At 36.0% G+C, this 23,529-nt stretch overlaps 1 protein-coding gene across 3 annotated transcripts in view; it reads left to right on the top strand.

Annotated features, from left to right (window-relative positions):
- Positions 1-21,352, top strand: part of SACS (sacsin molecular chaperone) — a 59,173-nt gene extending 37,821 nt beyond the window's left edge. For 2 of the 3 annotated variants that reach the window (XM_068671584.1, XM_068671593.1), the window contains 4 exons: positions 975-2,457; positions 4,656-4,747; positions 6,847-6,873; positions 8,164-21,352. In XM_068671584.1, the coding sequence (XP_068527685.1) occupies positions 975-2,457; positions 4,656-4,747; positions 6,847-6,873; positions 8,164-19,724 (13,163 nt within the window). In that variant the 3' untranslated portion in view covers positions 19,725-21,352. The remainder of the gene's footprint in view (positions 1-974; positions 2,458-4,655; positions 4,748-6,846; positions 6,874-8,163) is intronic. The other variant, XM_068671604.1, reaches the window with a different exon arrangement.
- The last annotated feature ends 2,177 nt before the right edge of the window (positions 21,353-23,529 follow it).

The following is a 23,529-nucleotide window of genomic DNA, read 5'->3' as shown; positions in this document are numbered from 1 at the left end:
TGTTTTAAGTTATTTGATTATTTTAGATATTCACCAAGCACGTAACATTGTCTCTATGGTATATTTTAAATTAGATCCCTAGCTAGGTTTCCCTATGGAGCATTCATAACTTCCTAAAACCCTACAAGGCATCCTTTTAATTTGAACGTTTGGGGGAGATCTGCTTCTTCTAATAACATTAATATGTACTTAGTCACTTATATTCAAATGAACATTTCCCTACATTGTTCTGTCAGTTATGTGCTGCAGTTCACATTATAGAGGCCTGTAATACAGGGTGTATAAACAAGTAGAATTGTCTAAATTGGACTAGACGTAAACTTTCATGCAGGTTCTTTTTATAATAAGCAGTGATGTTTATTTCATGCTAAAAAGGACACTCCATTATGAGAGATATGCACACATACAATGGAAATAGATTTATCCTCCCAAAAAAACAAAGCCACCCAAAACCCTCACAAGAAAAAACAGTTTTACTAACCAGGAGTATTAAGTCTGTAAACATATTTTTCCAGTGAAATGTTTTGTTAATATATAGCAAAAAAAGAAGTAGGTAGAGTAAATACTGCCTACATCCTTCATATCAGTAGTACAGGATAAGAGGCAAAATTTGCTAAAATAACATTTTTAACTTGTGACTTCCTGTGAAGGGAGTTTGTAAGGCACAGAACGTTTTCTCACAATATTCATGCTCTACTGAGTAAAATAAAAGCTTAATGCATTCAGTGGTGTTTGACGGTTTGGGGAATTTATGCTTTCAGATGTGCCAGCCTTCAATTTAATTGCAGAATAGGGGATGTGCTTGTTTCTTCCTGTCAGTAAGTACTGAAGTATATGTTATCAGAATTCTACTAGGTTCATTGCAGTTTTAGAACATTTGTTTTTCTTGCCCTTAATAAAATCTTTCTATAAGACTGTATTTGAAAATCTGTTCTTTTAGGGTTGTTAATATTTGTTTGTTTTTATTTATGCAGATCTCCCTAGTATTTTCAGTGGGGAACAAATTGGAATGCTGGATCCCCATCAAACCCTCTTTGGACCACATGAATCAGGCCAGTGTTGGAACCTAAAAGAAGATAGCAAGGAAATCAATGAACTTACAGACCAGTTTGCGCCATTCATCGGTGTATTTGGCAGCACTAAGGAAACATTTAAGAATGGAAACTTTCCTGGTACATTTTTTCGCTTCCCACTTCGTCTGCAGCCTTCTCAACTGAGCAGCAATGTTTATGACAAGCAGAAGGTTTTGGAGTTGTTTGAATCCTTCAGAGCAGATGCTGACACAGTGTTGCTCTTCTTAAAGAGTGTTCAGGATGTTTCATTGCATGTTAGAGAGGCTGATGGAACAGAGAAGCTGATTTTCAGAGTAACTGCTAGTGAGAACAAAGCCTTGAAACATGAAAGACCCAACTCTATCAAAATCTTAGGAACTGCAATAAATCAGTACTGTAAGGGAGTTCCAAGCAATAGCATCACATGTGTGACATACCATGTAAATATAGTGCTGGAAGATGAGAGTGTTAAGGACGCACAGAAAACGTCTTGGTTAGTATGTAATTGTGTAGGTGGTCGAGGAATGTGTACGGAACTGGATTGTTTAGCTGATGACTTGAAATTTGTTCCTACTATCGGAATAGCCATGTCTTTATCAAATAAAGAGGAGGAAAACGGAGCTGTGGCAGACTTTTCAGGAAGAGCATTTTGTTTTCTGCCTTTGCCTCCAGGTGAGGAAAGCAAAACTGGTCTCCCAGTTCATGTTAGTGGTTTCTTTGGTCTCACAGACAATAGAAGGAGTATCAAATGGCGAGAGCTGGATCAGTGGAGAGATCCAGCAGCTTTGTGGAATGATGTTCTTGTGGTGAACATAGTGCCAAAGGCCTATGCCACTCTTATTCTGGAAGCTATCAAACGCATGGAGACTGAGAAGAATTCAGATTTTCCACTGTCAGCTGAAAGAATTTATAGTTTATGGCCTGATGAGAACAAAATCAGGGTGCCCTGGAAACCAATTGTAGTACCTCTCTTTAAAGAGCTGCTCCAGCATACAGTTATTTACTCAGTGAGTAATCAGTGGATAAAGGTGGAACAGGTGCACTTTTCTGAAATGGATGAGAGTTTGGAGTACACACAGTCTGTTCTCAACTACCTCCAGGATTCAGGGAAGCAGATTGCCAAGGTGCCAGCAAATATTGCTAGTGCCGTGCATCTTACTACTTCTTCTGTTAAAGCTGTGAAAAAAGTGACTCCTGCTGTTGTACGGCAAGTGCTAAGGAAATCTGGACACAGTGGACCTGCTGAAGAAAAGCTTCACCTCTTAGAATTTGTGCTTTCTGATGGAGTCTACAGTGAACTGATTGGACTGGAGCTTTTGCCACTGCAGAATGGAAATTTTATTCCTTTTTCCTCATCTGTGTCAGAACAGGATGTCGTTTACATAACCTCAGAAGATTTTCCCAGGTATGCTTACCAGCAACAAGATGATATGCAGCAGCCTATGATGTAATTAAATATTGCATAAACAGAACTCAGTTCTCTATGTAAGTGTAGATGTTTATAGACATACGTCTCATTTGAAAATTTTGACTGCTACCTGTTATTATAATTTTCTAGAGAATCATGTAATCTAGGCTTTAGGGGAATGCTTCAGATTAGCTTTCTTAGAATTAGTTTAGAATTAGTCAAATTAGCTTTCTTAAAATCATAAATGATTAGAAACAGGAGGAGTTTAGGCACATGCATACTAGGAAGTACATTAAATCAGTTAAAGTTAAAAGGCTTTCATAAAATTTGAGATGGCTTTGTGCTCTTAAAAAAACAAACAAACAAACAAAAAAAAACAACAACAAAAAACCTTTATCTGTTCCTCCTTAAGAAGCTACCAATATGTGTGTACAACTGCTGCCTCCTCCTTTCCCTCAGTTTCAATGATTTTCAGATCCTCTGCATTAGAGGTGTGACATCTGGTATGTGTTTTGCTGCTTTTACTGGCCTTTAAGGAATGTAGATTAGACTTGGGGTGTGCCCATGTAGGTATTAAGGCAAAAAGTATTCCATATAAAGGTGCTGCTCTAAGTCATGGTTTAAGCGTTACATATAGACAACACATCTTGAAGAAAAACACTTTCAGACAGGTAGCTGGTTTTACTTTGTTGCTTGAGAAGAGTTTGCCTTTTTTCCAAACCCGCTGCCGTTCTTTTTCTGTATTCTAAAACTGCTATCTCTTAGATATATTTATTGATCTAGACAATTCAGGTCATTCATCAGGGGATTGACACAGATTGAAGAACCTGTGATTCTAGTGTATTCTTTAAAAAACAAAACAAACAAAAAAAACCCTCTAAGTGCTTAGCATCTTTTGTGAGATCATTTATCTTCTGATATTCTTTCACTATTTTCTTTTCCTCTTCCAAAATTCAAGCCATTACACCAATAGAGAACATACATACCCATGATGAGACTAACAGATTTTCTTTATGGCCCTGCTTCAGACTAGTCATAAGACTAAGTCACTTTCTGGGAAGTTAATGATACTGCTGTATCTCATTCAGTTCATGTTTTTGTTGTTAATGGACTTAATTGGTTAGTCTTGTAAAGCTGATACAAAAGCACATAGAATGCGTATATCAACTTGCTAGCTATGATAATGCAAATAGTAATGCTTTGACTCTGTCCTTGAGTACAGTAAATATTTCCAATTCTAATGCTATCAATATGATAAATTACGTAAGATATTTTAAAACACCTTCAGTTGAATTGTTTGGCTCTTTGCAGATTCAAATTTGGAGCCTACTTAAAAAGCTGAAGTAAGCTCTTTACAAATTTCACAGACTCACAGGAGGGCTGAGTTCAGAAGGGACCCCTGGAAGCCCCTGGTGCCACCCCAGCCCAAGCAGGGGCACCCAGAGCAGGCTGCCCAGGACCACGTCCAAGAGGCTTTTGGAGATCCCCACAGCCTCTCTGGGCAAACTTTGTGAACTTTGTAACGCAAGTTGGCTTGTGTTAACAAAAAGCAATCTGTTAATATGTGTAAACAGGCAATTTCTTTTTGTTAACATGTGCATTTGAAAGTACGACTTATTCAACATAAAGTCTTGTTATTTGTATAATTGAGATACCTGTTGTCAAAAGTAAATGGTTAGTTATTGGTGACTTCAGAATTGGAAGGAGCAGGGCCCTTAAATTAGTTGTTTAATTTTAAGTACCAATATAAGGGAAAGTGAAGAAATTACAAGATAAGTGATGCTTGGTTACAATAGTTTAAAATGGTGTCTGCACACAGACCAGTGTCTGAACATACAGATATGTGTGAAGTCCTGGAATTAAATGTCGTATTTTTTTATTATTTCAGATAATTTTTGAGACATAAAATATAATATTATTTTTTTTTTTGTTAGAATACAAATAGATGAAAATACTTTTCTCTTGATAGAAAAACTAGTATTAGAAAACTTATACCTGCTTTGAAAAGATGAGTAGTTGGAAAATTTATTTCCTTATTACTCTCTTTTTCTAAGTTCATGAATTTCTTATAAATAAGAAAACACCCACTGAAAGCCCAATTCCACATATAGAAGTGACTGCTTTGCATGCAGCTCTTCTGTGTAGATGAATTAGACGCTTTGCTAATGTGTTTTTGTTTTTATATGGTATGTTAGATCACTCTTTCCTGGCCTTGAAGGAAGGTTGCTTTCTGATGACCTGAAGCCTGAGGTTCTAGCTGCTTTGAAAGAAGCTGCCAAAAGCAGAGGTAATGTCTTTGGTATTCTCATAAAGTGAAACAGATTGATAATAGTTAAACAGACTAATTCTAAATCCAAGTTAAAAGCAATGTCTTCTATGATATTGAACTTGCCTAAGTACGTTGGTCATTTCAAAAAAAAATAAGATACCACAGATGGAGTTGTAAATGGCATAAATGAAAATTCTAAATGAACAAAAAGGCAAAAGCTGAAGGATGAAAACTTACAATAAAATAATAGTAGGACATGTCTTAGTGTAAATTTTGTGCAACTAGTATTCCTCTTTGTAAGAAGGTCTGAGTTCTATTTTACATTTATAGTATTTTCATATGCAATAGCTATGTCATATTTTTTATATTGTGGATCATCTTGTATCTCACAATTGCAAATGGACACTAATGCATTTTAAAAATGTATTTAAAAAAAAACAATAGATGAAACCGAATCATCTGGCCTGGAGTATACATGGATGAAGACCGTATTAATTTTGTCAAGTGTTACCTGAGTCTTAGTTCATAGCTTTTTGTTGTTTCAAAGCAGACCTACTGAAATACTTCTAATCATGATCCAAATAGTTTGCTACAAAGCTTGCTGCATTTGTAGATATGATGCTTCAATGTTTAACTTCCTTCACTATTACATTTTTTTTTGCTTCTTTTCAAGTCAGCATTAGTTTAATTTACCTTTCTGCCTTTGCATTTCACTATGCATTTGATGGGTAAATTTGAAGTCTGTCTCCAAAACTTTTTTTTTTTCTCTCCAAACAAGTCACACTTTTAACTTATTTTTAAGTAGTGTGTATACAGTGAACTATTTTACTCTTCAATCTCTAGAAAATGTGCCTTTTAAAAAGAAAAACATGAATGTTTTTCTTAATTGTTCTATTTATCAGAATTCTCTTTAGACTGAAAACATTAAAACCAGAAATAGAATGCTAGAAATCATTGTATTGATTTTCTTTCTTTGATACCCTTTATCGATGTCTTCAGTGGCAGTCTCCATTTCTTCAGTCCATATTCTGACCTTTTTTCCCTGCAATCCTTTTATGTCTTCTGTTTATTATTCTTCCTATTAACTTGGAAACCTGCTGCTTTCTCCATGGTTTGTTTATCACTTGATTATCAAAACTAATAGAAAAATAAGATAATTCTAAGGCAAATAAGATGCATTATTGAAATTATGGCTAAGCATCTATGAAAAGGCTGACAACTGGAGTGACTTATTTCACAGATTAAACAGTGTACATACAAATTGTATAGAAGATATGAAATCAGTGCTGGGACTTTCATTGGATATGAATGACAGCAAGTCTGAAACTATTGTTAAAAAAATTTATTTTCTAAAAAGCAGAATTGTCAAAGCCTTACGGGGGGCATATTACGTGATGAGTGATGTCTATTTGTTGTTGTAGGAGGGCATGCTGGTATCTGAGTTGCAACAAATTCTACCCAGTCCTTCTAGTTCCTAGAAGAAGTTTTGGTCACATTTGAGGTCTAACTTCCTGCTCTATTCTTTTGTCCATTTATTTGAACTCCATTATTCTAGGTACTTATTCTTGGTTGGTGGTGTGCCTCTCATTCATTAGAAGAACATATTTTTGTAATAAATATGACAAGAATAGTTCTTCCAAATCTTCTAGAAATTCCTGGGGAAGTTCAGATGACCCTGTGCAAGTTTTTACGTGGCTTACTTTTCTCTACTTTCCACCTCCTATTCTTCATTCTCAGATTTTGCATAGTTGTAAATTATACCTCCATATCTTCAGTACCATAAATTTGTACATTATAAATTTGTTATTTTTTGACAGATTTTGAATTATTGACAAGGATCTTACTTCTATAATTGTAGAAATTATATTGGAGATATTCTTGATATCAGTGTAGAAATGGAAACTTCCTTATATGATTTCTTTGAGAAGATGGGATATGCTTCTTTTTTTTTTTTAAAAAAAAAAAATAAATTGTTTTGCACAAAGAGAACTATATCTTTTTTTTTTTTTCTCTCCAAAAATATGTGCTATATTTTTGTAGCTAAAAGCTGTTCTATATTTGGTGTGTTAATGTGTAATTGACTAGATGTTTTCTAAATGGATTTGATTGTGTTCTAGCCCAACAGCTTCTCTGGGGATTTTCAGGTATGGTTATCAATTGAAGATGTACTGGTTTGGATTGAAGCTTGATATTTGTGTGAATTTGGTGATGAGCTATTCTCCTTACCCCCAGTTTTCTTGTAAATAAAACCATCCAAACATAGCTACCAAAAATAATAAGGAAAAGAGTTCTAAATATAGATAAGGGGAAAATTCCTTATTAATGAAGTAAACCTTGTAGTTAATGTTGCACAGAAATGATCAATATTTTCCTTAGTTTATTTATGTATATTTTTAAATAAAATACTGGAAATCTTCCTACACTTCAGGAATTTAAAGTCACATGTACAGATTTTGAGCACAGAACTAGCGATACTGTCTTAAAATGGGATTGTAGCTTAGCTTTTAAGTAAATTCTTAAGCAGTTGGTCCACTGCTGCCAGTATTTCTCACTTTCTTAAGACTGCTGTGTTTTTCTAATAGCATGGCTAACAATACATAGCTCTGTGGGCATGAAGTGAAAGAACTTTTTTTTTTTTTGAAGGATTTTACTACTTATCTCCAGCAGAGCAATGACAGTATATTTAATTGGACTGTTGCTTTTAATGAAACAGCAGTGCTATTTAGAAAGAAGAAAGATCTGAAACTCAGGTGTCTTGATTCCCTGTTATTGTTTTTGGTGTCACTGGGAGGTGTTGGTATTTTTGTGTTCTGAACTATTTTTTTTTTAAACTAGAGTGTCTGTGACTAAGTGTAGGCTGTTTTAATGGTAATTAAGATGTGTTAGCATTTCTTTTAATGAAGGCTTTCATGATAGGAATAAAAACATACACATCTAAACTTAGCGTTCCTTGAACAGCAGAGTTTTGTTGCTTGTCAGTTTTTAGTGTAAGAGCATCTATACCTGCTCTGGTTTGCTATATCTAATAAATAAGCTTTCAAAACTACTGTAGTCCTTGTGGGTATAGACAAACAAATAATGGATTAGGTTCTTATTTGCAACTGGGCAAGTAAGTAGAACAAAGAATCAACCAAACAGGAAAAAACTACTGAAGCTTTGACTTTGATTGTAAATCTGTAGTTGCTTTGTATGCCTGAAGGTTCTTATAGCAAACTAACAAATGCAGTAACTTATTGATCATTTTGATTGTTTTTTATACTAATATGGAATGTATTTGTTTTTAATTAACTCCTAAAAGCAAGAGTAGCTGGTATATGCAGTTCTATGTAGCAGTTTTTCCACATAAAAAGGAGCTTAATTTCTAAATTCAAAAAGCAATTTGCTATGTAACTCTGCTCTGATTTTCATGGTTTACCCTTTTGCTGTAATTTCAGGAAGACCATGCACTCAGCTGCAGCTTCTGAACCCAGAAAGATTTGCTCGGCTAATTAAAGAAGTTATGAATAGTGTGTGGCCTGGCAGAGACATGGTGGTACAGTGGTATCCAGGTTTGGAAGACAAAAATCACCCATCAATTTCCTGGCTTAAGATGGTCTGGAAGAACCTCTATATGCATTTTTCTGATGACTTGAGTGTGTTTGATGACATGCCGCTTATCCCTAAGACTCTTCTGGAGGAAAACCAAACGTCAGTGGAACTGGTTAGATTTAGGAATCCATCACCTATTATTCTGGAAGATGAATCTGAGACTCAACTCCCGGAATACTTAGCTGATATTATTCAGAAAGTTGGTGGAGTGGTACTGAAGAAACTAGATGTTTCTATCCAACACCCGCTTATAAAGAAATATGTGCATCCACCGTTACCAAGTGCTGTTTTACAAATAATGGAAAAAATGACCCTACAGAAACTATGCAATCAGGTTGCATCATTACCATCAACACATAAAGATGCTCTTAGGGCATTCTTAGCTAGTTTAACTGATGCAAATGAAAAAGAGAGAAGAATTATTCAGGAATTGCTGATATTTAAAAAAATGGAAAAATTATCTGATGAAGGTGTCCCTGCTTTTGCTGGACTGAAAGGTAGTAAAGTATTACACCACACTGCTAAAATTCCACCTGGTCTAAGATTTTCTGTTCCAATAATTGACAGCAGTGATGAAGCTACTATTCGCTTAGCTAACCTGCTAAAAATAGAACAGCTGAAGAGCACAGATTGCTTGAAGTTTATTATAGAAGACATAAAAAGTGATTTTTATTCATATGACGAAACAACGAAGATAATGCAATGGGTTCTTGAGAATTTGACTTTTCTGAAAAATGAGAATACGGATGTGATAGATTGGCTGACAACACTGAAGTTTATTAGGATTTCACAAGAAAAGATAATGACAGCAAATGAACTCTTTGATCCTGAGGTGGAACTGCTGCAAAACCTGTTCTATGCTGAGGAGGAATTTTGCTTCCCCCCTGCTATTTTTACATCTTCAGATATTCTTCATTCTCTGAGACAAATAGGCTTAAAAAGTGAAGCCAATCTTGAGGAAAGTGATATTGTGAGAGTGGCAAATAAAATTGAAAATTTGCATGCGAACTCTAACACCGATCATGATTTACTGTTACAAAAAGCTAGAACTCTCTTGATGATTTTAAACAAAAACCATATGCTGCTTCAGTCATCTGAAACAAAAGCTGTGCTGAAAAAAATAAAATGGATTCCTGCATGTAAGGAAAGACCTCCAAATTATCCAGGATCCTTAGTTTGGAAAGGAGATCATTGTAATCTGTGTTTACCGCCGGAAATGTGTGATATCTCTCATGCAATTTTAGTAGGTTCCTCAGTTCCTCTTGTGGAAAATGTGCAGTTAGATATAGAAAAAGCTCTTGGCATCTCCACAAAGCCCAGCATAAAAGCAGTTTTAAAACATTTCAAGGTAGTTGTTGATTGGCACAGTTCTAAAACCTTCAGTGATGAGGACTATTATCAGTTTCAGCATATCCTGCTTGAAATTTATGGGTTTATGCATGATCATTTAGAAGAAGGGAAAGAAGCTTTTAAAGCCTTGAAATTTCCCTGGGTTTGGACAGGAAAAACATTTTGTTCCCTCACACAAGCAGTAATAAAGTCAGTACCTGATCTTGATCTCCAGCCTTATCTGCATTATGTGCCAAAAACTATGGCAAAGTTTCACCAGTTGTTTAAATGTTGTGGTTCAATTGAGCAGTTAACACCAGACCATGTTTCTATGGTCATTCAGAAAATATATCTGAAAAGCGAGCAGGCTCTCTCAGAACAAGAGAGTAAACAAAATCTTCACATTATGTTGAGCATTATTAGATGGCTGTACAGCAATCAGATTCCTGCAAGTCTGCATACACCCATGCCACTGTACAGTGGCAAACATCCTTACAAACTTGCAATGAGGCCAATTCATGAATGCTGTTATTGTGATATCAAAGTTGATGATTTAAATGATTTGCTTGAAGATTCTGTTGAACCAATAATTTTGGTGCATGAAGACATACCAATGAAAACTGCTGAGTGGTTAAATGTCCCATGCCTTAGCACAAGGTTGATTAATCCAGAAAACATGGGATTTGAGCAATCTGGGCAAAGAGAGCCTCTGACTGTAAGAATTAAAAACATTTTGGAAGAGTACCCTTCCATTTCAGACATCTTTAAAGAACTTCTTCAAAATGCTGATGATGCTAATGCGACAGAATGTAATTTCCTGATTGACATGAGGAGAAATATGGATATAAGAGAGAATCTTCTGGATCCAGGAATGGCAGCGTGTCATGGTCCAGCTTTGTGGTCATTCAATAATTCTGAATTTTCTGACTCTGATTTTCTAAATATAACTCGATTAGGAGAGTCTTTAAAAAGGAGTGAAGTTGACAAAGTAGGAAAATTTGGACTGGGTTTCAATTCTGTTTATCATATTACTGATGTTCCTATTATTTTGAGCCGGGAGTTCATGATTATGTTTGATCCAAATGTTAACCATATCAGTAAGCATATTAGAGATAAGTCTAATCCTGGGATCAAAATTAACTGGAGTAAACAACAGAAGAGGCTGCGAAAATTTCCCAATCAGTTTAAGCCATTTATAGGAGTTTTTGGTTGCCAGCTACCACTGACTGTAGAATCTCCATACAGCTACAAAGGAACACTGTTCAGGCTCTCCTTCAGAACTCAGCAGGAAGCTAAAGTGAGTGAAGTCAGCAGCACATGTTACAATACAGCAGACATTTATTCTCTTGTGGATGAATTTAGCATTTGTGGTCACAGACTGATAATATTTGCTCAGAGTGTAAATTCAATGGTTTTGAAATACTTGAAAATTGAGGAAGATGATCCTGGGGTGGCACAAGACGTTATCACTATTAAAAAAAAAATTTGTTCTTCCAAAGCCTTGACCGCACCAAATGTAAGCGTTTTAAAGGAAGCAGCTAAACTAATGAAGGTCTGCAGCAGCAGTAATAAAAAGCATCCCACTGAAACACCAAAGTCCTCGTGTATCTTACAGATAGTAGTAGAAGAATTTCACCATGTATTCAGGCGGATTGCTGATTTACAGTCTCCGCTCTTCCGAGGTGCAGAAGATGATCCAGCTTCTTTCTTTGAAATGGCTAAATCAGGACAGGTGAAAAGGTCATCTGATGAACTGCCACAGAAGACAGTAGATTCAACAACGTGGCTCATATGTTCTTGCATGGACACTGGTGATGCTTTAAAATTTTCATTACATGAAAGTGGACGAAGACTAGGTCTTGTTCCCTGTGGTGGAGTGGGAGTGTTGCTGTCTGAAACCCAGGATCAAAAGTGGATTGTGAAACCTAATTGCAATAACGTAGGTGAAGTATTCTGCTATTTACCTCTACGAATAAAAACAGGTTTACCTCTTCATATAAATGGCTGCTTTGCAGTTACTTCAAACCGGAAAGAGATTTGGAAAACAGACACAAAGGGGAGATGGAACACGGTGTTCATGAGGCATGTTATTGTTAAAGCCTACATAGAAGCTCTGTGCGTTCTGCGTGACATGGCAATCAATGGTGAGCTAGTTGACTATAACTACTGTGCTGTGTGGCCAGATCCTGATTCAGTTCATGATGATTTTTCTGTTATTTGTCAAGGGTTCTATGAAGACATAGCTCATATGAAAAGCAAAGAAGGGATCAAAGTGTTTTCTGATGGTTTCTCTTGGGTTTCCATGAAGAATGTAAGGTTTCTAGATGACTCGATACTGAAACGACCAGATGTCGGACCGTCAGCCTTTAAGATCTTTCTAAAGTACCTTAAAAAAACTGGTTCCAAAAATCTGTGTGCTGTAGATCTCCCTTCTTGGGTTAAGACAGGATTTGAAGAAGCGGGATGCAAGTACATACTATTGGAGAACACTTTCTCTGAAAAACAATTCTTTTCTGAGGTGTTTTTCCCAAATATTCAGGAGATTGATGCAGAGTTGCGTGATCCTTTGATGCGTTATGTTCTTAATGAAAAACTTGAGGAGTTTTCAGGAATTCTTCGTGTAACTCCATGTATTCCTTGTTCTTTGGATGGACATCCGTTAGTTACACCATCAAGACTGATCCATCCTGAAGGAAGAGTTGCAAAGTTATACGATGCTGAAGATGGAAGATTTCCTTATGGTACCACTCAGGATTATCTTAATCCAGTCATTTTGGTTAAACTTGTTCAGTTGGGAATGGCTAAAGATGATATCTTATGGGAAGATCTGATAGAACGTGCAGAGTCAGTGGCTGAAGTTAACAAGACAGATCATGCAGCAGCTTGTCTCAGAAGCAGTATTATATTGAGTCTTATTGATGAAAAACTGAAGTGTAGGGACCCTAGAGCTAAAGAATTTGCTGAAAAATGTCAAACCATCCCTTTTCTTCCTTTCCTTAGCAAGCCAGCAGGCTTCTCGCTACACTGGAAAGGCAGTGATTTTGAGCCTGAAGCAATGTTTTCAGCGACTGATCTTTTCACTGCTGATCATCAAGATATAGTTTGCCTAATACAACCAATTCTTAATGAAAATTCCCATTCCTTTAAAGGTTGTGGTGCTTTGTCATTGGCTGTAAAAGAATTTTTGGGTCTTCTGAAGAAACCAGCTGTTGATTTGGTCATAAATCAATTGGAAGAAGTTGCGAAGTCATTTGATGGCATTACATTATATCAGGAGAATATCACTAATGCTTGTTACAAACATCTACATGAAGCAATGTTACAAAATGAATCATCAAAAGCTATGATAATTGAACAGCTGACAAGTTATAGTTTTATTCTTGTTGAGAATGTCTATGTTGATCCAACAAAAGTGTCTTTTCACTTGAATTTTGAAGCAGCACCATATCTATACCAGTTGCCTAATAAATACAAAAATAGTTTCCGTGAGCTATTTGAAAGTGTGGGTGTAAGACAGGCTTTTGCAGTTGAAGATTTTGCACTTGTTCTGGAATTAATAAATCAGGAAAGAGGGACCCAACAACTAACAGAAGACAATTTTCAGCTGTGCAGGAGAATAATCAGCGAAGGAATATGGAGCCTCATTAGGGAGAAGAAGCAGGAATTTTGTAAGAAAAAGTATGGTGAGATTTTGTTACCCGATACTCGTCTTGCACTTCTGCCTGCTAAATCTTTGTGTTACAATGACTGTCCATGGATTAAAGTTAAAGACACGACTGTTAAGTATTGTCATGGTGATATACCGAGGGAAGTTGCAGTAAAGCTTGGAGCAATACCAAAACGCCATAAAGCTTTAGAAAGGTATGCCTCCAATATTTGTTTTACTACCCTTGGAACAGAATTTGGCCAGAAAGAAAAACTGACGAGTAGAATTAAAAGCATTCTTAATGCTTACCCTTCAGAAAAAGAAATGCTGAAAGAGCTCCTTCAGAATGCGGATGATGCAAAAGCTACAGAGATATGTTTTGTGTTTGATCCTAGACAGCATCCAGCTGATAGAATATTTGATGAGAAATGGGCACCGCTTCAAGGACCAGCACTGTGTGTTTACAACAATCAGCCTTTTACAGAAGATGATATTAGAGGAATTCAGAACCTTGGAAAAGGTACTAAAGTAGGAAATCCCTGTAAAACTGGACAATATGGTATAGGTTTCAATTCTGTTTATCACATTACTGACTGCCCTTCTTTCATATCTGGCAATGATATACTTTGTATTTTTGATCCTCATGCTAGATATGCACCAGGTGCGACGTCAACAAGTCCTGGCCGCATGTTTAGGGATTTAGATGCAGATTTCAGAACACAGTTCTCAGATGTACTGGACCTCTACTTAGGAAATCACTTTAAACTGGATAATTGCACAATGTTTAGGTTTCCTCTTCGAAATGGAGAAATGGCAAAAGTATCAGAAATTTCCTCAGTTCCATGCTCAGATAGAATGGTCCAAAATCTTTTAGATAAGCTGCGTTCGGATGGAGCAGAACTCTTAATGTTTTTGAACCACATGGAAAAAATTTCTATTTGTGAGATAGAAAAAACAACAGGAGCACTGAATGTGTTGTATTCTGTACAAGGAAAAATCACTGATGGAGACAGATTAAAACGAAAGCAATTCCATGCATCTGTAATTGACAGTGTAACTAAAAAAAAACAGCTAAGTGAAATACCTGTGCAACAGATAACTTACACGATGGATACTGAAGACTCTGAGGGGAATCTTACAACTTGGTTAATTTGTAACAGGTCAGGCTTTTCTGCCATGGAAAAGGTATCTAAAAGTGTGGTTTCAGCCCACAAGAATGAGGACATAACTCTTTTTCCACGTGGTGGGGTAGCAGCTTGTATTACTCATAATTACAAAAAGCCCCACAGAGCGTTCTGCTTCTTACCTTTATCTTTAGAAACTGGGCTACCTTTTCATGTGAATGGACACTTTGCTCTGGATTCTGCAAGAAGAAATCTGTGGCGTGATGATAATGGAGTCGGAGTAAGAAGTGACTGGAATAATAGCCTAATGACAGCACTGATAGCACCAGCCTATGTTGAATTACTGATTCAGCTGAAGAAACGGTATTTTCCAGGCACTGATCCTACAGTGTCAGTACTGCAGAACACAGCAGTTCATGTTGTGAAAGACACTTTGAAAAAGTTTTTATCCTTTTTTCCAGTTAATAGACTTGATATTCAGCCGGATTGGTATTGTTTAGTGAAAGCAGTTTACAGTTGTATTTATGAAGATTTGAAGCGTCTTTTGCCTGTTATGCGAGCTCCGAATGTTGATGGTTCTGATTTGCATTCTGCTGTTATCATCACGTGGGTTAACATGTCTACTGTGAACAAAGGCAGGCCGTTCTTTGACAACTTGCTACAAGATGAATTGCAACATCTCAAAAATACAGAATACAACATTACAACTCGGAAGTCTGTGGCTGAAAACGTTTACAGACTCAAACATTTACTCTTAGAAATTGGATTTAATTTGGTATACAACTGTGATGAAACTGCAAATCTCTATCACTGCTTGGTAGATGCAGATATTCCTGTCACCTATGTGACACCTGCTGATGTTCGATTATTTTTGATGACATTTTCTTTTCCAGACTCTAACTGCCACATTGGAAAGTTACCCTGTCGTCTTCAGCAGACAAATTTAAAACTCTTCCATAGTCTCAAACTTCTGGTTGACTATTGTTTTAAAGATGCAGAAGAAAATGAAATCCAAATTGAGGGCTTGCCACTCCTTATTACCCTTGATAATGTTCTGCAAATTTTTGATTCAAAGCGGCCAAAATTCTTAACGACATATCACGAACTGATTCCATCTCGCAAGGATCTCTTTATGAACACATTGTATTTGAGGTACAACAATATTTTACTTAGCAGTGATGTAGCAAAAGTCTTTGATATCACAAGCTTTGCTGAGTTGCTATCTTCTGTGTTGCCTAGAGAATATAAAACTAAAAGTTGTGTGAAATGGAAAGAAAACTTTGCAAGTGAATCTTGGCTTAAAAATGCCTGGCATTTTATTAGTGAGTCTATAAACGTTAAGGAAGAGCAAGAAGATACACAAGCAAAATTTGATGATGTTGTTGAAACTTTGAAGGACTGGACGTTGCTTCCAGGTGTAAAGTTTACTGTCTCAGCTAATCACCTTGTTGTGCCAGAGTGTGATGTTTTGCTGCCACTTAGCATTATGCATATTGCTGTTTTTCCAAATGCTCAGAGTGATAAAGTCTTTCATGCTTTAATGAAAACAGGTTGTATTCAGTTGGCATTGAACAAAATTTGCTCCAAAGACAGTGCTTTAGTGCCTTTGTTGTCAGGACGTACAGCAAATATAGATAATCCTTCAAGCATTCTGAAAGCCATACAATATATGGTACAAACATCAACTTTTAGAACTGAAAAGTTAGCAGAATGTGACTTTGAGGCTCTCTTAATGTACTTCAATTGCAATTTATGTCATTTGACATCTCAGGATGACATTAAAATTTTAAAGTCTCTTCCATGTTATAAATCCATTAGTGGTCGATACATCAGCATTTCAAAATATGGGACGTGTTACGTGCTCACAAAAAGCATCCCATCAGTAGAAGTAGATAGATGGACACAGTCAACTTCAGCAGCTTTTCTTGAAGAGAAAATTCATTTGAAAGACTTGTATACTGTGCTTGGTTGTGTCTCTGTGGATGATCTTGAAGTATACTTGAAACATCTTCTTCCAAAAATTGAAAGTTTGTCTTATGATGCGAAGTTGGAACACCTGATCTACTTAAAGAACAGGCTAACTAGCATTGAAGAAACTTCAGAAACAAAAGAACAGTTGTTTGAAAAGCTTGAAAACATATTGATCATTCATGATGCAAGCAATCGATTAAAACCTGCAAAATATTTTTATGACAGGACTGTAAAAGTCTTTGAAGTTATGCTTCCTGAAAAATTATTTATACCTCAAGATTTTTTTAAGAAACTAGAACAACTTACAAAACCAAAAAGTCAAGCTGCGTTCCTTCCATCGTGGATAACTTTTCTACGACATATTGGGCTAAAATTCATTATTTCACAGCAACAGTTATTACAATTTGCTAAGGAGATCAGCATGCGAGCTAATACAGAAAACTGGTCTAAAGAAACACTGCAGAATACTGTTGATGTCCTCCTTCATCATATATTTCAGGAAAGAACCGATCTTTTGTCAGGAAACTTTCTGAAAGAATTGTCATTAATTCCTTTTCTGTGCCCTGAACGAGCACCGGCAGAATTTGTTAGATTTCATCCTCAGTATCAAGAAGTTAATGGGACGCTCCCTCTTATACGATTCAACGGGGCACAAGTGAATCCAAAATTCAAACAGACTGATGTGTTACAGTTGCTGTGGACCTCATGTCCCATTCTTCCAGAGAAAGCAACGCCTTTAAGTATCAAAGAGCAAGAAGGAAGTACTCTTGGTGCACAAGAACAACTTGAGCAAGTTTTAACTATGCTGAATGTTAATTTAGACCCTCCCCTGGACAAGGTTATCAACAACTGCAGGAATATATGCAATATAACAACTGTGGATGAAGAAATGGTGAAAACTAGGGCCAAGGTCCTGAGAAGCATTTATGAATTTCTTAGTACAGAGAAAAGGGAATTCCGCTTCCAGCTTCGAGGTGTTTCTTTTGTAATGGTGGAAGAAGGTTGGAAGCTCCTGAAGCCTGAAGAGGTGGTAATAAACCTTGAATACGAATCTGATTTTAAACCTTATCTTTACAAACTTCCTTTAGAACTTGGTACTTTCCATCAGTTATTTAAGCATTTGGGTACTGAAGATATTATTTCAACAAAACAGTATGTTGAAGTTCTAGGTCGCATATTCAAGAACTCTGAAGGAAAGCAATTGGATCCTAATGAAATGCGCACAGTTAAGAGAGTAGTTTCTGGCCTGTTCAAAAGTCTTCAGAATGATTCTGTAAAGGTTAGAAATGACCTTGAGAATATGAGGGATTTTGCCCTTTATCTTCCCAGTCAAGATGGTAGGTTAGTAAAGTCAAGTATCTTAGTTTTTGATGATGCACCCCACTACAAAAGTAGAATCCAGGGTAACATCGGCGTACAAATGCTTGTTGATCTTAGCCAGTGTTATTTAGGCAAAGACCATGGTTTTCACACTAAACTGATAATGTTATTCCCTCAGAAACTGAGGCCTCGCTTGCTTAGCAGTATTCTTGAAGAACAGTTGGATGAAGAGTCTCCCAAAATTTGTCAATTTGGAGCATTATGTTCTTTGCAGGGAAGATTACAATTACTGTTATCTTCAGAACAGTTCATCACAGGACTCATTAGGATTATGAAGCATGAAAATGACAATGCATTTTTAGCTAATGAAGAAAAAGCAATAAGACTTTGCAAAGCTTTGCGAGAAGGCTTGAAAGTTTCCTGTTTTGAGAAGTTGCAAACGACATTAAGAGTTAAAGGCTTTGCTCCTATTCCCCACAGTAAAAGTGAAACATTTGCTTTCCTAAAGAGATATGGAAATGCAGTAATACTGCTTTATATACAGCATTCGGACAGCAAAGATATAAATTTCCTGTTAGCGTTAGCAATGACCTTAAAATCTGCAACTGACAACCTGATTTCTGATACCTCATATTTAATTGCTATGCTGGGTTGCAATGACATTTACCGGATCAGTGAGAAGCTCGACAGTCTAGGGGTGAAGTATGACTCTTCTGAGCCATCAAAACTTGAACTACCAACACCTGGCACTCCTATACCAGCTGAAATTCACTATACACTTCTTATGGATCCAATGAATGTTTTTTATCCTGGTGAATATGTTGGTTATCTTGTTGATGCTGAAGGTGGTGATATATATGGGTCATATCAGCCGACTTACACATATGCAATCATTGTACAAGAAGTAGAGCGAGAAGATGATGAAAGTCACAGTTTTCTAGGGAAGATTTACCAGATTGATATTGGATATAGTGAGTATAAAATAGTAAGCTCTCTTGACTTGTACAAATTTTCAAGACCTGAGGAAAGTTCTCAAGGCAGGGATAGCACTCCTTCTACCCCAACTAGTCCTACAGAATTCCCAGCGCATGGACTGAGAACAATTCCACCTCTCTTCAGTGGTAAAGATGGCCACAAAACAACGTCCTCAAAACATCACTCTCCAAAGAAGATAAAGCCAAACTCCTTGCCAGAAATACTAAGAGAAGTGACATCTGTGATTGAACAGGCTTGGAAGCTTCCAGAATCTGAAAGAAAAAAGATTATTAGAAGGTTGTATCTTAAATGGCATCCAGATAAAAATGCAGATAATCTTGATATAGCTAATGAAGTTTTCAAACATTTACAGAATGAGATTAACCGGATGGAAAAACAAGCTTTTATGGATCAAAACATGGACAGAACCTCAAGAAGAACATTTTCATCCTCAGCTTCTCGATTTCAGTCAGATAAATTTTCATTTCAAAGATTTTATACTTCATGGAATCAAGAAGCAACGAGCCACAAATCTGAAAGGCAACAGCATAAAGAAAAATGTCCATCTTCCACAGGGCCGTCTTTCTCGCAACGCTTTTTTGTCCCACCTACGTTCAGGTCTGTTGGCAATCCTGTAGAGGCACGCAGATGGCTTAGGCAGGCCCGAGCTAACTTTTCAGCTGCAAGAAATGATCTCCATAAAAATGCCAATGAATGGGTATGCTTTAAATGCTACCTTTCTACTAAACTAGCCTTGATTGCAGCTGACTATGCTGTGAAGGGAAAATCAGACAAAGATGTAAAGCCAGCAGCCCTTGCACAAAAGATAGAAGAATATAGTCAACAACTTGAAGGGCTTTCAAATGATGTTCAGACATTGGAAGCTTATGGAGTAGATAGCTTAAGAACTAGGTATCCTGACTTACTTCCTTTTCCCCAGATTCCAAATGATAGGTTTACTTCAGAAGTTGCTATGAGAGTGATGGAATGTACTGCTTGTATCATAATAAAGCTTGAAAACTTCATACAACAAAAAGTGTAAGAGGGTTGAAGATGTTAGAGAGGTGCATTGTCAAGAGCTTAGGTATTCCATGTGATGAGACACAAATGTGATTGTGCAGATTACTGAACATCCAAGGGGTTAAATATTGCAAAGCAGTTTAGAAGTATAATGCGCACAGGTGGATGGTACTGAACTGCTTAGAATTGAAATTTATTTAAATGGGATTTGTTTTTAACTGAGCCTGCTGTATAAGCAAACTGTAAAACATGAATATTTTAAAAAATTTCCAAGGAAACTGAGCTGCAAAAATTAGCTGTGTGTATAGTATCGTGATTAATTGGCATATTATTGATCTGCACTTTATATAACCAAAGCTTAGCTTTCTGTTAGATGAAGCCTGTAAATATAAGTCCTCATTAGATTTTACTTCATTTAATATTATGTTTCCAAATAGATGATGCCATTTTTCAATGTACTAATCTTAAGACTGGACATACTATGAAATAGGAGGCAAGATGGAAAATAAAATAACATTGGAGATACTGCTCCAAACCATTTGTTTTCTTTTGCGTTCTATGGACATTCACGTCAATTACAGTAATATTCTTATCAGCTGGATCTGATTATAAATTTGCTGCAGTCTCTCCTTGTGAACATTTAAAGGATTGTTTAGTATCTGTGAATTGGTACAGTACTTTAATCCTGAATAATGATACTTGATTTAACATGCAACTTCATGTCATGCATTGATTGCATTTACTTCATTGTAAAATAATTATTTAATTTACTTCTTTTTTTTCTAGAACCTGTCTTCTTTTGTTTAATGAACTAATGCATGTGGATGATGCAATATTGTTGACCATTATTATACAGTGTATTATGATGATTTTTTTTTAAAACCACACACCAAAACCCAGTTTTCAGATGTCTAAATGCTTGAGTTTCTTATGTGTGCCTTTGTGCATGTACATATATACATATATTTTTCCACAAACAAACATTGGTAGTAGTACAATTCAGTAACACATTTCTGGTGTACAGTGAGTGCTGTTTTTTTTTGTTGTTTTGTTTTTGTTTTCTTTTGTTACATATGTAAAGGTGCTGCAATGTAATACTTTTGTTTTGTTGCTCGCTACAGCCCTGCAGAAGTCTGGTTTTTAGTTCATGCTCTTTCTTTCATAGTTCATAATACTTCTGGTAATGTCATGCAATATATTCAACATTAACTATTTGTAGAAAAATAAAATAAAATGAAGGATAATGCTAAACAGAAGGCTGCTTCTTTACTGGGTCAGCCACACTTAACATGTTAATCACTTTCCAGTGACATGCTGCTATGATTGTTTACTCAACAGCACAGCAAAACTGTAATTTAACTTACAGAATGCAAAGGAAAATAAACAACAGTGACCTTGCAGGGCTGATACAGCTGTTAGAAGTGTTAAAATCCAAAAGAAAAGTCATGACAAAAGCTTCTTCAGTTTTGTGCAATCTGTAAAGGGCTTGTTCTCTGAAAATATTCTGGAAGCTCTTGCAAATAATTAACAGTAGTGGGAAGAAATTTGATGTTTGGAAAGTGATATTCTTTCTGGTTGTGAAGCCCTGTTATTATTTCTGCTATTAAATATTAAGTGCCATAATTTTAATAAAAATGCAAGCATACTTCAGTCTGATGTGTCTTGGTTTTATAAAGTAGACTAAATTTAACTATTATTTCAAGCTTTCTATTATATTATATGCAATCTTTTCAATTCTAAACAATTGTACAGATACTAATATTAAAAAGGAAAAATGCATTTTTTCTCACAATGACAAATGTTTGTGATTTTCTCAAGAAATTGTACATTTTGTTGATTTTTTCAATAAATAGCATGTAAGTAAATCACAAAACTTCTTGTGTGCCATGAAATAAATCAGTTAATTCCCTATACATTTTTTAAACACCCTTTTGTTGCTCATCCTTATTTTGTGTATTGACGGTTGAACAGTATTCAGAACAAGCATAATACAAACAAGGGGGAATAGTTCTCCCTGCTTTTCAGTTTAAGTACACCTAAAATACAAGGTAGCAGGGGGGCATGGAAAAAGCAGAGAAGCTATGTGAACACTTCCATTTTTAGGTGAGATTGTGAGGAAGAAAATCTTTAAAGTAGGTAACTAAGTTTTGTAAGCAACTTATGTTGCAGCATTGACATTATGAACCACTAAAATTGCTGTGCAAAATTATTAAGCTATTTTGTTAACTATGTCGGATATATCATCGGGTGCTGATGCTATAAGAAAGAAATGGTCCCAGTTCTTTGGAAGCTAAATGGTCTAAATTAAGTTTAAATGCTGAACCAAGATGAGCAAGAAAACCTGAATGACACAGAATAAATAATTTATTCTCTTAATGTGTTGATGCCATCTGTAAATGAATTTACATATGAGTATAGAAAGACAGGCAAGAGTGGGTGTCTACATTGGAAGTCTCCATTTTCATTTGGTTAACTTTCTGTAACAGCCTAAGTAAAGAGGCCTCATGAGACCAGGAAAACGTGATAGAGATGGATTTCATAAGGGTATTTTAATCCCTAGAGGGGGACAAAAACAACAACAACAAAACACCTTAATTCATGTTTTCTTTTGGCTCAGCTGGGAGCTTTGGAAACGCATAGTATTGTTCCTAAGTTCAGCGAGGAAACTGAACAGTATGTTGTGATGAAGCTTAGTAAGGGTCTGTAAAAGTAAATGTTTACATTCAGGTTCCACAAAAATAATTTTTACAAGTAATTCTGCACATTACACAAATTCCTGAGTGAAAAAGTTTTTTTCAGATAGCTATATATCCATATGCACCAATAATGTGTGTCTCTAAAAGGAGCTATAGCAGTCCTGTCTTCAAGGATTACAATTTCGAGGCTTAACAAGGATAACTGCTATGGGAAACTGACTGAACCATCAATCAGTAGCTTAAATCTAAGCAGCTGTCATGGTAGAGTCTTGTTGAGTTTGTTGCTATGTTATCTCCTTGTGGAAGTTTCAAAAGTTTTCCTCTCAACAGCACTAGCTCCTATTTGAAAAGGAGCTGTTCACTTGCCTCAGCATTTAGTGAGAAAAAAAAATGCTATTTTAAAAGGAAATAAATTTTTGTGTAGGCAACTACTAAAAGAAAAAAATAGTTGTGTAAAGAAACATGGTTTTGAATATTTGTGCTTTAATTGTCATCAACATAAAGTTACAGTGGTGACTGGAAAAGTAAGATTAGTTTAAGAGCTATTAGTGTATGGTTTGAATTAATTTGGTACTTGGGTTACTTTAAAAGAAGTTTTAATAAAATCTATTGTAATTGTTACAATTAAAGTAAAAAAAGATAGTACCAAATTTAAGATTTCATATTGCCAGATCTGAACAGTCTGAAGATGGCTGGATTGACATTGTGTAACACTGCCAGAAATAATAGTTCAAGAATAATTAAATTTGACAGACGAAGTAGATGTTTTCACTTGGAGAAGACGCATGTTTTTGTCACATGGAGGTGCTGGTCAATGAGTTTTTTACCAAAGCTCTTTACGTTTTCTTTGGTTTGCTTTCCAGGTGATTAATTCAGTAGCACTGGCATAATATTTTGCTTTCTCTCACCAACTACTGATGAAGACAAAGAAATTCTAGATGACCAGTGAAGCCTAATTGCAAAGCATAGTCTCAATGCTGTGAAGTAAATCTTCAGTCGTGGTCCAAATTTAGTCCTATTTTTAAATAGCATTAATTTCATGTTCTTGGAGTCTTGGGAAGACAATCACATTTTAAAACAAAAAAACATTCAATTAAGGTGAGTTTTGTTTGAACACAAAGGAGAAGCAGA

The sequence above is a fragment of the Anas acuta genome, chromosome 1 (assembly GCF_963932015.1).
Source record: "Anas acuta chromosome 1, bAnaAcu1.1, whole genome shotgun sequence".
In the NCBI taxonomy this organism is placed as follows: Eukaryota; Metazoa; Chordata; class Aves; order Anseriformes; family Anatidae; genus Anas; species Anas acuta.
Note: the sequence above shows the minus strand (reverse complement) of the source record. Positions and strands in the feature narration are given on the sequence as shown.